The 15,674-nt window shown below is 49.0% G+C and overlaps 1 protein-coding gene across 1 annotated transcript; it reads right to left on the reverse strand.

The window, feature by feature from the left end:
* Positions 1-10,825: 10,825 nt before the first annotated feature.
* LOC121667025 (gallinacin-11-like) lies at positions 10,826-13,239 on the reverse strand. Its single transcript, XM_042033116.1, has 3 exons — positions 13,182-13,239; positions 12,130-12,258; positions 10,826-11,057 (listed from the first exon to the last, which is right to left on the reverse strand). Exons 1-3 carry the CDS (start codon positions 13,237-13,239, stop codon positions 10,930-10,932), a joined length of 315 nt encoding a protein of 104 aa, XP_041889050.1. The 3' UTR covers positions 10,826-10,929.
* Between the last annotated feature and the right edge of the window lie 2,435 nt (positions 13,240-15,674).

The following is a 15,674-nucleotide window of genomic DNA, read 5'->3' on the forward strand; positions in this document are numbered from 1 at the left end:
GAGGTTTGGGCTGGCTATGTTAGCTTAGATGAGTTAGGTGAGGTTGGACAGCATCAGAAGACAGAGAAGTGCCTTTTGGAACAGGTGTTTTATCTATTGGTTTGTTTGGAGGGTTTTTTGGATTCTTGGTGTTTTAGGATTTTAGTTTGCTTGGGTTTTTCAAATCTTTTGCTGTTTTGATAAAAAGGGATGTGCTGCTTCTCTCTAGACACAGCAGAAACATCAGTTTTGGGAGTTCTGGAGGGTCCACCACCAGTGGAGTGGGCAAACCCTTCTCTCTCCCCTCGTTATCCCCAGGAGTTCAGTTAAATAAATGAGAGCATACACAGGCTAAGCAAGTACATCTCCTCTTCTTGGTTATCAGATTTGCCTTCTGTGACTGTGATATCAACAAAATTCTGTCATAATGATCTTACACCTGAATGAAACATGAATTCCTGACCTACGTATACAAGCAGCCAGTAAAAATACCAAGCCAAGGAATATTTTTCTATCGAACCAGAATCCCAGAAGAAAACAGACAGACAAAAAAAAGTAAATTATCTGCCTTTACCCCTGCTTTTTCCCCCTGAAAGATGGTTTTGATTTTATAGAATCAAAGAAACACAGAATGATTTGAATTGGAAGGGACATTAAAGATCATTTACTTCCAGCCTCCTGCCATGGGCAGAGGCACCTTCCTCTATCCCAGGTTGATCCAAGCCTCACCCAACCTTGCCTTGAACATTTCCAGGGATGGAGAGCCCCTAGCCTTTTTGGGCAGCCTGTGCCAGGGCCTCACCACCCTCACAGCCGAGAATTCCTTCCTAATCTCTAATTTACACCTACCCTGCTTCAGCTCAAGACCATTCCCCCTTGTCCTGTCCCTCCATCCCTTGTCCCAAGTCCCTCTCCAGCTCTCCTGGAGCCCCTTTAGGCACTGGAAGGGGCTCTGAGGTCTCCCTGGAGCTTTCTCTTCTCCAGGTGAACCCCCAGCTCTCCCAGCCTGGCTCCAGAGCAGAGGAGCTCCAGCTCTTGAAGCATCTCTGTGGCCTCCTCTGGACTTGCTCCATCAGCTTCTGATGTTGGGGATCTCAAAGCTGGAAACAGCTCTTCAGGTGGGATCTCACCAGAGCAGATCAGAGGGCAAAAATCACCTCCCTCAACCTTCTGGTCACACTTGCATCTTCCTGCATTTGCCACATCTGTATTCCACTCATGTAGAATTTAGTGGGATTCTCCTTGTTTTGTGCAGGATAAGGCTTTTATCCTGGTCAGAAGCAAAGCTCAGGCTCCTGGCTTAGGCTCATCATTTCTGGGTGAGTTTTGAGGGCACAGAGAGGAGGGGATGCACAGCCTATGGATCTGGGACAGCTGCAGCCAGGAATTTCATGGAGACCATCTCAGGAGAAATTTTTTCCTTGGAAGCAAGAGTTAGGTCAGCCTTGACTTGAAGGCTCTGTCTTGTCCTCTTCTACCTCAGGTCAGTAACCTGCCTTTTCTCTCTCCACAGTCCTGCAGAAGCCAACCCCTGTGAGAATTTTGTCCTTACCCGGAATGCCCTGGAGGAGGAGAATGACAACGACTGCAAAGAGCAGCTGGAGAACCCGCATGGCTCGGCGTGGGTGGAGGTTCCACTCCGAGGAGGAGTGAAGGGCCCTAAAGAGAGGAAGAAGAGGGGAAATCCTGGATTTATAGTGGCCAGGGGGGTTGTGTAATTCTCCTGGAGTGGAGGGATCTTTGTCAATCTCAGGTGCATTTCAACACGACAGCAAACAGTAGCACTGGCTGTGCCTGCTCTCAGTCACACCATGTTACAGACAAAAAGTGTAAAGGGGAAAAAAAGGAAAAAAAAAAGAAGAAAAAAAAAAGAAGGAAAAAGACCAAAAAGGGGCGGAAAAATCAGGGTTTTATTGACAAACAGCACTGAGCACTAGGGAATCTGCTACTGCTTGCTGCTGGAGACAGGATGTTGGGACTGACCCAATCTGGCTCTGTGTTTGTAGGCTCGAGCATGTGATGTTAAAATCCAATCCAAGTATCAAAATGCTGGGTTTTGTTTTGTTTTGGTTTTTTTTCATTTCCAGCTCTCACTCTCTTTGTTTAGCACTGACACAGTCAAGCGTGAAAAAATCCAGAGTCTCCTCCTCAGCATTCTCCAACACACAAAGTTGGCTTGAAAATAATGGGATCCTTAAAAAAATCATGGGTCTGTGTCAATTTCCCAACTTCCAGGCTGCAGAGAGGATGTTTGCCAAGGTTTTATTTACAACTGTCCAGAAAAAAAGGGCAATTTAAGATTTTATCCATTTATGTACTTATTCAGTGGGAAAGCTGGGATACCTCCCTGCAGTATTCCATGGTGTTAGGAAAGCTTGTGGATTACAGCTCTCCCAGGGGTCCTGGCAGACTCTCAGGTTTGTACCAGTTCTCCAGGTCAGTTCCAGGAAATCAGTAGAGATGAGACCTGCGTTTCAACTTGGGAAAACAACACAAAGCAAACAACGAGCAGAAATGTCCCCCAACCAACAACAAATGGAGGAAGAGGAAATAGAAACTTTATAAAGGCTTTTTTTACAGCAATGACGCAGTGGAGGCCATCACCAAGTCTTCCCTTTTCCCTTCAGAAGTCACCTCGATGGCTTTTTCTTTGCGGGCTGGATGCCAGGGAGTGTTGGAAAATGCAAACCTCATGTCCTTCAGGCTGCTTGAACAGAGCAAGGATCACCTTCATCAAACAGTGAAGATAAAGGGGCCTTCACCAGTTGGACTTTGGAGCAAGGGACACTGAGCTCTTAACCAAGGTGTCCTGCAAACTGGCCACACACAGCCTGGGAAGGGGAATGGGTCTGGAAACCCACCTGGGGGAGGGCTGGATGCAAGGAGGTGTGTAGAGCCTCTGGAAGAGTGTTGGTGCTCTGCCAGTCTGGTGGCACTGCTTGGGTAGAAGGCCATAACCCACCCTGTACCTCTGAGGATTGGCATCTCCAGCATGAGAGATGGTGCAGCAGGATCTCGTGGAATTATGGAATCATTAAATTCTTTGGGTTGGAAGGAACCTCAAAGATCATCCTGTCACACCCCCTGCCACAGGCAGGGACACCTACCACTATCCCAGGTTGTTCCAAGCTCTGTCCAACCTGGCCTTGGACACTTCCAGGGATCCAGGGGCAGCCCCAGCTTCTCTGGCCAACCTGTGCCAAGGCCTCGCCACCCTCACAGGGAAGAGCTTCCAAGGCAAAGAATTTGGGCAGCATTTATCCAGCAGAAAGGAGATGGCTGTTCCTGAGCTTCAGCCCAAGCAGGGAGGAGTGTGTGGATGCTCCTCTGAGGGTCCTGCCCTGAGTGTGCGACCTGAAGTGTCTGAACATGTGTGTGCAGATGGCTTGGTGTGCTCCAGAGAGGATGTGGAGCACAGAGCCAGGGTACCACGTGGCCACAGTGTTCCCAACGATGGATGGCAAAATTCCAGGTGTTTGTCTCCAGCTCAGCTGCTCTCCCCTGGTGGGAGCAGCACCATTGCAGAGGGTGAGTTGTGCCTGGAGCTGTTTGGATGCTGCAGGCTCCACGGGGACCAGGATGCATCCCCACACCACCACAAGCCCCTGCTCTGCAGCTGTGGTACACGGGTTGAGTCGCAGAACATGCCTTGGGAAAGAAAGCCAGGACTAGACAGTACCAACAAAAAGCAGATTTCCTCCAGAAATCAGGGGCAGGAAATCTCTGTCCCTTGGGCAACTGCTTGAACAACAGCTGGTCTTGCTCCCTTTGGCGTGGTCCCACTGCCGTGTTGGCCTCAGCCTCTGGTGAGCCTACTGGGGCTGGCCCAGCAGCCTCCCCCCTCCCCTGCTTCCCAACCTGCCAGCAGATGTCTTTTTTCAGAGCTCACCATGCACAAAGGCTGATCTGTGCTCAGACACATGGCACAAGAATCGGCTCCTGGATGCTTGAGAGGTTTTGGGTCTGGGAGGAGTCAAATCAATCTATATCTGCTCTCTGGCCCCAAACAGGAGGGATGTTTCCACTGACTTCATTGCATTCAGGCCAGGACCTGAGCAGCCCGATTTTTAAATGCATTCTGGGATAAGTTTTTGCCAGCAGGAGCAATTCCTTGGGTGAAGGAACCCTTTGGCCAGCTTGTGATGCCACCTCCTACTGCCAATCCCACAGATGGCTTTTTACCACACCAAGCAAGCACTGACAGAGCCCTGCAATTCAGCCTGTGAAGAAATGATCGTGGGCTCAGCTCTGGGCTCAGCCCTAGCCCAGAAACCCCCCATGGCTCTCATTCCAGACCACTTTTTATGGCCTCCTCAGAATTCACTCCAACAAGTCCACGTCTGTCTTATGTTGAGGACCCCAGAGCTGGACACAGCAGAAAATGATGGTTTTGCCTCACAGAAAATGGTCAGAGCACACCTTGTGCAATTAAATTCTCCTTTCCAGTGCAGGGCCTCATCCAGATGTCAATTATGGATCATTCCTGGTATTGCCCACTCCCAAACTGTGCCAAGGAACAGCGTGGTAAAGGGTTCATTTTCTGACAGCACTTGTGAGTATCCACTGATTTCTGAGGCTCAGCTTCATGTGATTTGGTTTACTCATGTAGATACAGCCTCTGAATCCTGACCTATTTTATCTCCCCAGCACGCCCTGGAGCTGGGCTGTGGTTGATGTCTTAAAAGGCCACCTAAAAACAGAGGCTAGACAGGAGTAAGGGAATAAAGGTAGGTATTTATTTGAAAGGCCTGCAAAGGTACCCCTGGGGAGCCAGAGGCCACTGCCAAGATGGATCCCAAGATGGACAACAGGTCACGAGTTCTTCACGCTTTTACAGGTTTGGTTCATTTGCATATCAGGGTTAATTCTCCAATTAAAGCTTCAGTTTAATGATGTAATTCCCCTCAGCTTGCCACCCTCTCAAAGGGTTTTGGTTTATACTTTTTGGGCCTAGGATGGTCTGGGTGTCCTTGGAGAGCAGGCCCGGAGAGGCTTCGTAGAGACCTAGCAAGAGAAAGCAGAAGTGAACAGGCTGCAAGAAACTTCAGAGTTACACACTGGGCAGTACAGGATTTGAAAAATATAAAAGTTAAAACCTAAGGCATCAGGGTGAGGGGATTTCTTTCACCCCACAGGAGGTGGAAGAGCTCCACGTGAGCAGGTGGAATGTTGGAATGTGACCCCTTTCTCCTATGTGGGGGTGAAGGAAGATCCAGGCATCCAGATGGTTGCATTGGTTTGCGTGGGATTGCCAGGGATGTCAGAGACAATCTGGATCTAAGGGGCTGCCCACGGCTGTGGCACCTCAGGTTCCCCAAGCAGGAGCCCATCCAACACCATCCTGCTCCTGATTGCACATCTCCTCTCACAGTTATGTTTTTAGGGTAGAAGAGGAGGATTTGGCTCTCTCTGCTACACAAACACTGGCCTGTTGCCTGGGAACAGCAAACAAATCCCGACAAGGGAATTCATGCCATGCTTTGAGGGACTAAAACCCCCAGTTATCCAGGAGGCTTGTGCTGGTTGACGGAGCTGGCTTGAGGGTAGGGCTCTATGCTGGCTGTCTGTATGGCTGCAGAGATCCCAAATATACATCCCAAGAGGTCTGGATGATTTTTGCATCTCATTTAGGTGTAGATCTGCTAAGGTAATACTAAAAAAACCCTATTTTGTACCCTTCTGAGCTCTATCAGGTACAGACAGCTGGAGTTCAAAGCTCAGTCAAGCATTTCCCACAAAAATCCTTTCTCATTTGGCTTTCACCTGTGAGGACAAACCCTTAATGTCTTCTCTGGCCTGGTTTAAACTCTCCCCAGCCTGCATCTCTCAAGGGATGGGAGATTTCACTTTTTCATTAAGTCCCCCCTTATCCTCACTGTCCCTTCTACTCCTACATGGAGCCTGCAGGGAAAGGGTTGGATTCAGCTGAGCTTTGCTGACTGCAAGAGGGTCTGCACGCTGGGAAATGGTCCCAGCTGGGCAGGACTGGTGGTCATGGGGGGAAATCCTCTGGCAAAGGGTCACAGTGGAAATGGCTTTTACTGAGTGCCTCAAACAGTGGGTGTTTTTTGGCTTTTGGGTTTAAAGGGTTGGAGAATGGTGTTTGAGTGTGGTCTCATGAGAAGCTCTGTGCTGAGTGGATGAACAAGGATGGCCACTCAGGGGAGTTCAGCACTTCTCTGGCCATGGCAGGGGGTTGGAACTGGATGATCTTTAAGGTCCCCAAACCATTCTGTGATTCTATGATGATTTTATGGTTCCTCCTCCTCCCCAGGGTTACAGGATACTCCAGCTAGGGATTAATTAATTTGAGCAGCATTCCCTATCATACTCTTACACCAAAGCAGCTCATGCTGCTATTCCAGCAGCTTCCCATGAGCTGAGCTGGATGCTTTGCCGCAGGTGAGCTCAGGAGTCAAGAAACCGCATCAAGAAACAGTTTTGTGAAGTCTGTAAGTGCCGTTCTCTACCATCCACCATGTCCTTGGTGCTTTCTCTCTCCTCCCTCTGAGTGAGACTGGAAGAGAATTCAGTTCATCTTATTAATCAGGCAGAAATGACGATGGATTTTTGTTTATTTTTTTGGTTGTTGTTGGGTTGTGCTTTGGGGATTTTTGGGGTTATTTCTACCCAGATCAGAAAACAAGGGACACACAGCTGTGGGACAGCAGGAACATGCCTGTTAGCATCAGGCTGCATGCACACTACTGCCAGAGGGACAATATTCCTTATAAACTGAGCATTTTCACCTTTCCTGATTGAAATCTGGCTGGCTAGCAGGTCCAAAACTGTCTGGGAGATGTGCAAGGTGAGCATTATGAACCCACTCTTTGCTTTCCTAGACCAGGCTGTGACCACTATGGCTGAGCATCCCCAGATGAGGGGCACGAATAATGAACCCTGGGGGTGGATGTGAGAAACAAACTGTTTGATTTGGAGAGGTGCCTCGATTCAAACCCCTCCCCGTGCTGTCCTCGTACCTCAGCGTGCGTCAGAGGGATGGGCTGGACATGGACAGGAATTTGGCTCCGGTCCCTGTTTTCAGTATCAGTTCCCAAGCCAACAGCCAGCTCTGGCTAATCTGGCTCTCCTGAGGGTTCATCCAACTGCAGGGATCTCCAGGGGAGAGCTGGCATCTCCCTGTGTGTGCTGGAGTGCCAGTGATGACCCGAGGAGAGTAGCTGGGCTGCTCCTCAGTGAATGGAGACGCTTGGATGAATGAATTGTCAGCCCTCTGGCAGTGGGGCCTGACCCTGGTGAGGTCAGTGTGAATTTTCCCACTTGATTCATCAGAACAAGAATTTCATCTCCCAGCGAGGACTTTTCCCTGGCTCTGTCTGAGCAGCGCCTCAGCTGGTTGGCATAGCTCTCTCATTACATCATTGTTTCCTTGCTTCCACAGAAATGATTGACCCGGAGAGAAATATTTTACCTGGAAAGGGAGACCAGGAGCTGACAAAGGCAGGGGAGTGCCAAAATTTTATGTTGAAAAGACACAGAAGGGCTGAGAGTGGATTTGGATAGATAATTAATTTAGGCTGAGGGAACTCATAGGAAGAAAGCTGCTAGGGACAAAGAGACTGATTTCCTTGGGGCTGGGTGAGCAAAAGGGAAAGGAAGTGCACCAGGAACGGAGTCCCTGGATGGAGAGGGCAGCCTGTCAGGAGCAGTAGGACACAGCTTTCAGATCCCTTCCCCACCATGTCTAAAAATAAATAAACCTGGGGTCCTAGGAAAAAAAGTCCTTCCCTGTGAGTGTGGAGAGGACCTGGCACAGGGTGCCCAGAGAAGCTGGGGCTGCCCCTGGATCCCTGGAAATGCCCAACACCAGGTTGGACAGGGCTTGGAGCAATCTGGGGTAGTGGAAGGTGTCCCTACCATGGCAGGGGGTGGAACTGGATGATCTTTAAGGTCCCTTCAACCCAAACCATTCTTGGATTTTGTGATTGCCTTGAGAACCTGACACAACCTGGAAAGGAGGATGGTGGGGTGGATCTTGCCTGAGAAGCACAGACCACACTCACCTTTACATCAAACCTGGTGATTTTTTCACCAAAAGTGATGCCAAAAAGGCTTCCCCCATTGCAGCTCTTTTCTCTGGGAAGGGAAATAAAGGGACAGAGCCACCCTGGTGTTCTCAGGAGGTGAGGGCTCCTATGGTCAGTCCTGGTCAGTGGCATCCCACCACTGGCAGCATTGCTGACTCACAGGTGGGCGCTTGCTGCTGTGTTAAACCTCAGCTTTATTGCTCTTAGGGAAAGAGAAAGACGAGTGTTCACCTGTGAATGTCAGATAACAATCAGAGTCCCAAAGGGGTGACAAATAGTTTGGGTGTCCCCAGTTTCTTGTCATAGTGTTTCCTAAAAAGTCACAGAGGCTTCTGTGCAAAAGGAAATTGTTTAGGAGTTCATGAGTGAATCCACAGCCGTGTCCTCCTGGGGAAGCAACAGTCACAGAAGCCACAAAATCTCCTTCCCAGCAGCTGCTCCTGTCGTGCCAGTGGAGCCTGCAGCTCTCCAAGTGCTGCAGCTGGCTCCTTTGGAAACCTTCAGCTCTCTGTGGTGGCAGGTGACAAATTTTTGCAGCAGAGAATGATGGGTTCAAAGCAGTACTGAGCCAGGTATTCACCAGAGACACAGGTTCCCACTCGGCACAAGCCTCCTCCGTGGTTACAGCTGTCTGGTCCATGAGCATCTCCTGGACAAGGAACCAGCAAATTCATGGATAAAATTAATGGGATTCCTTCTGGCACCATGTTCCTGGCCAGCTAAGCCACTGGGAGCACACAGGGAGCCTGGGCACCTCGAGCACACCCGGGGTCCCCATCCCACAGGAGAGGTTCAGACATCCATGTTAAAAATCCCAAGTTGCCAAGCCAACCTCCCTCAAGGAATGTTTGATCATGGAGCTGTTTTTTCAGGATGTTGGCAAAGACCGCGCATGGGAGGTCAGAGGGGTGGTCCTCCCCCTGCCAAGGAGGCAACTGCAGCCTGAGAAAAGGCAGGAACATTTTCCCAGAGCACAGGACATCTCCTTTAGGGCTTCTCCTAACTCAGTGATGCGCCCCATTTACACAGCTTCCTCCCTGCTCATTATTTGTATTCCCCAAAGGATTAAATCACAAATTTTCTCAAAGTATCTCACCCATTCTCTCACCTAGAAAACACCTTTCCTCAGCACCTGCAATATCACACAGTGAAGAAAGGTTATCCCAGAAATCCTGTTCACCACCCCAGGCCTTCCTGGTCTTACCGTGCTGGGTCAGGGAGATGAATATGAAAACGAGCACGAGGATCCCCATTCCTTTGGCTCTGCTGGAAAATCTCAGGGCTGGGAGTGAGATTTTGCAGAAGTCTCTGCGTGCTGCTGGCATGCTGGATGGCATCTGGGAAGAGGGAAGGAGTAGGCAGGAGTTAATTATATTCCAGTCCCCAGAGCAACATTTGCTGCTGAGAAACCCTTTCATGTCGTTCTGACCCAGCGCTGCTGCTCCAAACAATGTTGACTTTTTTCATGTTCACTGGTTACTGGCTTCCCTCATTCCTCTCCTTGGCAGCTGGTGTTTTGGGCTGGTAGAGTTCCAGCTGGAAAAAAGAGGCTCAGAGGGATCCTCTGCCCTTCACCTGCAGCCAGCAAAATTCCCGAGAAGTGACAGGTAGGAGGGAAGCAACCTGCAAGAGAAGACTCCCGAGGAGCTGCAGGGAGGAGGAGGGTGCAGGCTGGGAGTGATTCGTTTTTAATCTGAGCTCATGTGAATATTTTCTCCAGCTGAAACCTGGGTGTGAGTTTTTTTCCCAGCTTGGGCTTCTGAGGAATTTGGGAGGCTTCATTCCTGAGCGTGATGAGTGCACAGCACTGGTGGAAGAGCTGTTAGTTCAGCAATGCACCCCGTGGTGGTAAATCTGTGGTGAATGTGCAGCTCTGGCTGTAAAACGTGATGTTCCAGCTGCCCTGCCTGGCCCTGCTGTTTGCTGTCCCTTCAGCTGTGGGAATAAAACTACTCTGGGAACACATGTTAAACTGCCAGGTGAAAGAGCAAGGTTAGAAGTTCCTTTCTCCCTGAAAAAAAAAGCCCCAAACAGAACAACATAACTAGAATCACTAAGTTAGAAAAGCCCTCTAAGGTCATTGCGTCCAGCCATCCCCCAAGCCACCACTAAATCATGTCCCCAGGTGCCTCATCTATCTGTCTTTTAAATCCCTCAGAGATGGGAACTCCACCACTGCCCTGGGCACCCTGTTTTAATGCTTAACCACCCCTTCTGTGGAGAAATTCCTCTGATGTCCAACCTGACCCTCCCCTGGCACAGCTTGAGGCCATTCCCTCTCATCCTGTCCCTGTTCCCTGGGAGCAGAGCCTGACCCCCCCGGCTGCCCCCTCCTGTCAGGGAGTTGTGCAGAGCCACAAGGTCCCCTCTGAGCCTCCTTTTCTCCAGGCTGAGCCCCTTTCCCAGCTCCCTTAGCAGCTCCCTGAAATGTTCAAGGAATGATTGTGTGTGGCACTCAGTGCTCTGGTCTGAGTGACAAGGTGGGGATTGGTCACAGGTTGGACTCGATGACTTTGGAGGTCTTTTCCAACCTTAAAGAGTCTGTGATTAATTGTCCTCAATCCTGCAAAGCATCCAAGCATAAAGTCAACGTGGTAAATAAGATTAGGCTGGTAAGGAGGATTAGGGGATGGGGTTTCCAAGGATGCAACAGCAAATTTTTGTGGTTTTTGCATGTAGGTGTAATAGAGACACATTCTGCCTCTTTCCATAAATAAATGACTGTTGTATCTGCTTATTTAGCATTTATTGACTTTTTAATATAAAGAAACACGTCACCTCTGGTTAATTACACACTTTGCATGTTGAGAACACCAGGCCCCTCTGAAACACTTGGAATAAAACTTGTTTGATTTCTTGACCATGCATTTCTCTGGTTTTCTGCAATCCCACGAGGTCTTTGTCACACTTCTGTGCAGCACTTCCATCCTCTGCGAGGGCAGAGTCCCTCTTGCTCTTGCAGACAATTGATTTCTGGGGGCACACAATGACCCCCCTCATCCTGGCAGATGTGGAAGTTGGATGTGGTGTCTGCAATTCAGAGGGTTTAAGTCAAACCAGAAAATCTGACACCGACATCCAAACCAGCTCGTGCACAAAAACTGTTGGGAAGTTGTGGTTACTGTGTCTCCAAAAGCGAAGATACAAAGATGGACTTTGGGGCTTATCACAGCACTTCTGTAAAATAAGGAATTTGTGACCCAGCAGCTTGGGAAGGAATTAATGGAAGGAGGGATATTGTACAGGTGTGAAGAAGATAAATGCAGAATGACTGCATTTCGAGTAGGTGGCACTGAATAAAATTGTGAGGGATGAGGTTTTAAAACAAAGGGAAGGAATTCCTAATCTGTGGGGAAAAAATCCAGTGAGGACTTTTAAGCACAAGGATGGCTAAATCTAAAAACCCTGAGCTGCAAATTCATGAAACAGGAGAATATGTAAGGAAACGTAATGATATGGTTGTGGTCACTTTCCACATACAGAGTAACTGTGAGGAAATATCCACTTCTGGTCACAGACAGATCCAGAACGCTGGATCAGAGGAACCTTAGGATTAGTGCAGTTGTCTCTAAAGTGATTAATCATTCATGATATATGTTAACTATTGAGGACCACCAAAAACAAGCAAGTCTGGGAAGATTTAGATAAACTAACAGGGAAGAGGGCAGCTGGCACCTATTACGCACAGCAGGGTGGGTGCTGCCAGCAGTCCCCCAACAGATGATTACAAGCAAATTTACTGAGATTTCTGTGGGCCAAAACTTTTATTTCCCCAGCTGGAGATAGAGCTTTGGGTTATTTTGGCCAGCCTCAAATGTTCCACACTGATGTCAGGTCCATCTTTGTACATGGAAAGAGATGGCCCAGACCCCACCCCTGGAAGTGTCCAAGGCCAGGTTGGACGGGGTTTGGAGCAACCTGGGATAGTGGAAGGTGTCCCTGCCCATGGCAGGTGGTTGGAACTGGAAGAGCTTTAAATTCCCTTCTGACCCAAACCATTCCAGGATTCCATGATTTGGAGAGAAAGAGAACAAGCTTGTTTCTCCAAGTTTCACCATTTCCCCCCACATTTTGCCCTCCTGGGCAGGGTTCCCACACATACCAACACAGCAGGTCCTCCGGCGCCTATAGCAAGTTCCAAAGGCAGCAAATGGCTCTGGGCAGGACTTCAGATGGAAGCAGTAGCCGTGGTATTCCAGACAACGCAAGGTGTCTCTGGGCAAGCCGAGACCTACAGGGAGAATGGGATTCCCAGTTGTGCTGCAGGATCAGTCCATTCTCATGGTCTTCCTCCTGCTGAAACCCCACAGACCCCAGTTAGGGATCTGACACAAATGCCCCCAAAACCCTAAAGTTCTGAGGAACTCATGGGGCGTCGGAGCACTGCAAGGAATGTTTTTGTACAACTGGAGTGAAACATAGAGGTTGATGGAATTTTCTGAACATATCCTGGCCATTCATGCTATAATGGGAAAGGACAGCCCAGTCTTGGATGCTTCTAAGTTCTGGGGCTGCAATGCTGCAGGGACATGCAAGGGACAGCATGGTCATCACATGCCCTGAAGATAAAATTATGACTTAAAAAAGCCCCCAAAAGCAGGATCTGGGTCAATTAACAGGAACAAGCAGTTTGCCCAGTTCCTTCTTTCTCTGGAAGCCTTTCTCCAAGGTGAGGATTTTCATTAAGGATGAAGAATAGGTAGGATAAAAACACAATCAGAAAATGCATCAATGCAGCAGAAGGGCTGAGGAAGGGGAACCAGAATATCCAGGGAGCTGAAGTCACTGGTGCAGTTCAACCTGAGCAACACCAGGAAACACCTCTGCTCTCTTTTACTGTACACAGAGGGGACAATTTTTAACCCTGGAGTTAGAAGAGGCAGATGATTTCCATGGTGCCACCATCCAGTAGGGCCAGAAAGTGGCATAAAGAGGCTTCAAAGAGTCACAAGGAGCCAACGCCTGGCAGAGGCTTCTGTGGGGAGGTTCTGGTGTGACACCTGCTCACCGTAGGTTAACTTTTTCCCTCTGCTTCTAGTCTGAGAAATAGGGAACTGCTCTAATGAAAGGAGCTGAGGGGAATGTTCTGCACTACCACATGAGTGAGCTCTACCTCCTACACAGGCAGACCCCAGCGTGGGTCTTGCCCCTTACCTGGAACGGCCTGGAGGAGGGCAAGTAGGAGAGCCATGAGGCAGGAGAAGAGCTTCATGGTGGAAGGTCTCAGCTGCAGCGTGGAGACAGGGCCACAGTGCCAGAACCTTTGAGCAGGGGAGGAGGGAGCACTCTGGCATTTATAGGGCAGTGGGAATAGCTGTGGATGTCCAGGGAACCTTGGCAGGGGTGACAGGGGAAGGCAGCGGGTACAGCCTGACCGCTGCACACGGCTAAACCTGAACAATGGCTCGGGGGCACAAAAGCAAGGGGACAAATAGCTGTGCCTCCCTGCCTGACCACTGGGAAGGCTGCTGGGAGGGCCCCTTATCAATATGGATCCACCCAGAGAGTGCTGTTAACTTGAAATATCAATGTGGCTGGTAATGGATTGCCTGGAGGAAATTGGCCATCGTTTGGTGGGAGAGAAGGCAGCTGGAATATCATAGGATCATCATGGAATCATAGAATAGTTTGGGTTGGAAGGGACACTAGAGATCATCCTGTTCCACACCCTGACATGGGCAGGGACACCTCCCACTATCCCAGGGTACTCCAAGCCCTGTCCAACCTGGCCTTGGACACTTCCAGGGATTCAGGGGCAGCCACAGCTTCTGTGGGCAACAGAGGATGCATGATCCTCCTGTGATGCACCAGTTGTTCCCAAGAGAAAGAAATAAAGGACAATGATCATTCCATCCACAAACATACCAAATAGTCGTATTTTGTTCTGTGAAAGTTCTGCAAAGAAAAAAAACCTCTGGTCTAGTGGAAGGTGTCCCTGTCCATGGCAGGGGGTTGGAACTGAGATGATTTTTCAGGTCCCTTCCATCCCAAACCCTTCACGATTCTATGATTCTTGAGGTGCAGATTATGGGTTTGCAGGTGTCACCAGCAGCACCTTCAGCTTTGCAGGTGCACAAAGAGCACAGTACAAGTGAAATCCATTAGTTTTCCTCAGGATTTGTCCGTACAGAGTTTGAACAATATCAACTGACATGCAAGTGGCAGCTGACAGCTCAGGTTCTCCCTCAGTCACTTGCTTCAGTCTCTTTCTATACAAGATATTTATTGATGTTGTTCTGACCCAGCGGTTTTGATACGAGCAGTACAAACCTCCCCCTCAGTCATGGGCATTGTTCTCTGCCTCCCTGATTTCTTTGTTTGCTTTCCACTGCAAATTTGCAGGCGCCGTCCCGTCGTGAAGGAGAGGTGCTTGTGTCTCCATTTCCAGGTTCTTCAGGGACAGGGGTGAAACAAAGGCTGTAATAGGAACCCTTCGGTTGGCTCGGGTTCCCACGGAATCCAAGGGGATCCTAGCTGAGACATTCATCTCAGCTCTCAGACAGGATCTGTCGTTGTAATTTGTCAGACCAGAGCAGAAACTCAGCTTTATCAATGATTTTTTTCTTTAAATTGCAAAAAATGGCTCTGTTCTGTAGTGATGAACTGGAAATGTTTGCCTTTTATTTCCATGGGAAGTGAAGCACAAATTCAAAACCTCAGGTGTGTTAAAAACCCGGTGGAAGAGGAGTGATTGCCCAGTAATCTTACATTCAATATCCTTCTCCATCTTTTCCAGGATGTCCTCACTATCAGATCACAAGTGCTTATACAATCACAACCCCCTTCAAATTAGGATCAGAAATTATCCCAGAAGAAAAACAAAACAAAACAAAACAAAACAACCCAAAAAACCCAAACCTTTGAAATTCAAGTTCCATCTCAGTCTGCCTTGACGCCTCTGCACTTTATTTACTCTCTTTTGTTCTCCTTTTCCAGGTTATTCTGGGTCAGAGACATGTTTTATATGGATCACAAAAGAAGTGCTTACACACAGTGGAAGTTCTGCTCCTTGTCTAAGGATCTCTTCTGAGGAGCTGCCGAGGGAGCTGGGAAAGGGGCTCAGCCTGGAGAAGAGGAGGCTCAGGGGGGACCTTGTGGCTCTGCACAACTCCCTGACAGGAGGGGACAGCCAGGTGGGAGTTGGGATCTTCTCCCAAGTAACAAGTGACAGGACAAGAGGAATCACCTCAAAATGCACCAGGGGAGGTTTACATTGGATATTAGGAATTCCTTCATAGAAAGCTCTGTCCATCCCTGACAGAGCTGTCCAGGGCAGTGGTGAAGCCCCCATCCCTGAAGGGTTTTGCTGATCTGGCCTGGGACTCACATCCTTTTGAGGGAGAGAGTGCTTATGAATGGAACTCCTTCATAAGGGAAGACTTCTCTTTTGAAGTCTTCAGCCATGGGACAGCTCTGAAAATAATACCTGGGGCACTAAAATGGTGGGGAACATCTGCTTTTCCTGTGCACTTATCCAGATTTGCATTATGGCAATCTAAATCTGCAGGATTTGACTGCAGTTGGGGTGAAGTTGTCCTGGAACTGGCTGAAAATCTGTCCTTGTTTACATCACTGTAAGGAGCAAGTAACAGAGTGAGATGGATGAGGAGAGGTGCCACAGGGGGTGGTCAGCAGGGAAAAAGGGGC

The sequence above is a fragment of the Corvus kubaryi genome, unplaced genomic scaffold (assembly GCF_017639235.1).
Source record: "Corvus kubaryi isolate FWS band 111438036 unplaced genomic scaffold, C.kubaryi_AGA036_p1.0 37354, whole genome shotgun sequence".
In the NCBI taxonomy this organism is placed as follows: Eukaryota; Metazoa; Chordata; class Aves; order Passeriformes; family Corvidae; genus Corvus; species Corvus kubaryi.

Bases quoted from the DNA above. Each gene is read 5' to 3' on its own strand.
- LOC121667025 (XM_042033116.1), bottom strand. From the start codon at position 13,239: ATGAAGCTCTTCTCCTGCCTCATGGCTCTCCTACTTGCCCTCCTCCAG. The intron at 12,259-13,181 runs GTAAGGGGCAAG...TTCTCCCTGTAG, and splicing joins CCTCCTCCAGGCCGTTCCAG to GTCTCGGCTTGCCCAGAGAC. The intron at 11,058-12,129 runs GTATGTGTGGGA...TCTGAATTGCAG, and splicing joins CCGGAGGACCTGCTGTGTTG to ACACCACATCCAACTTCCAC.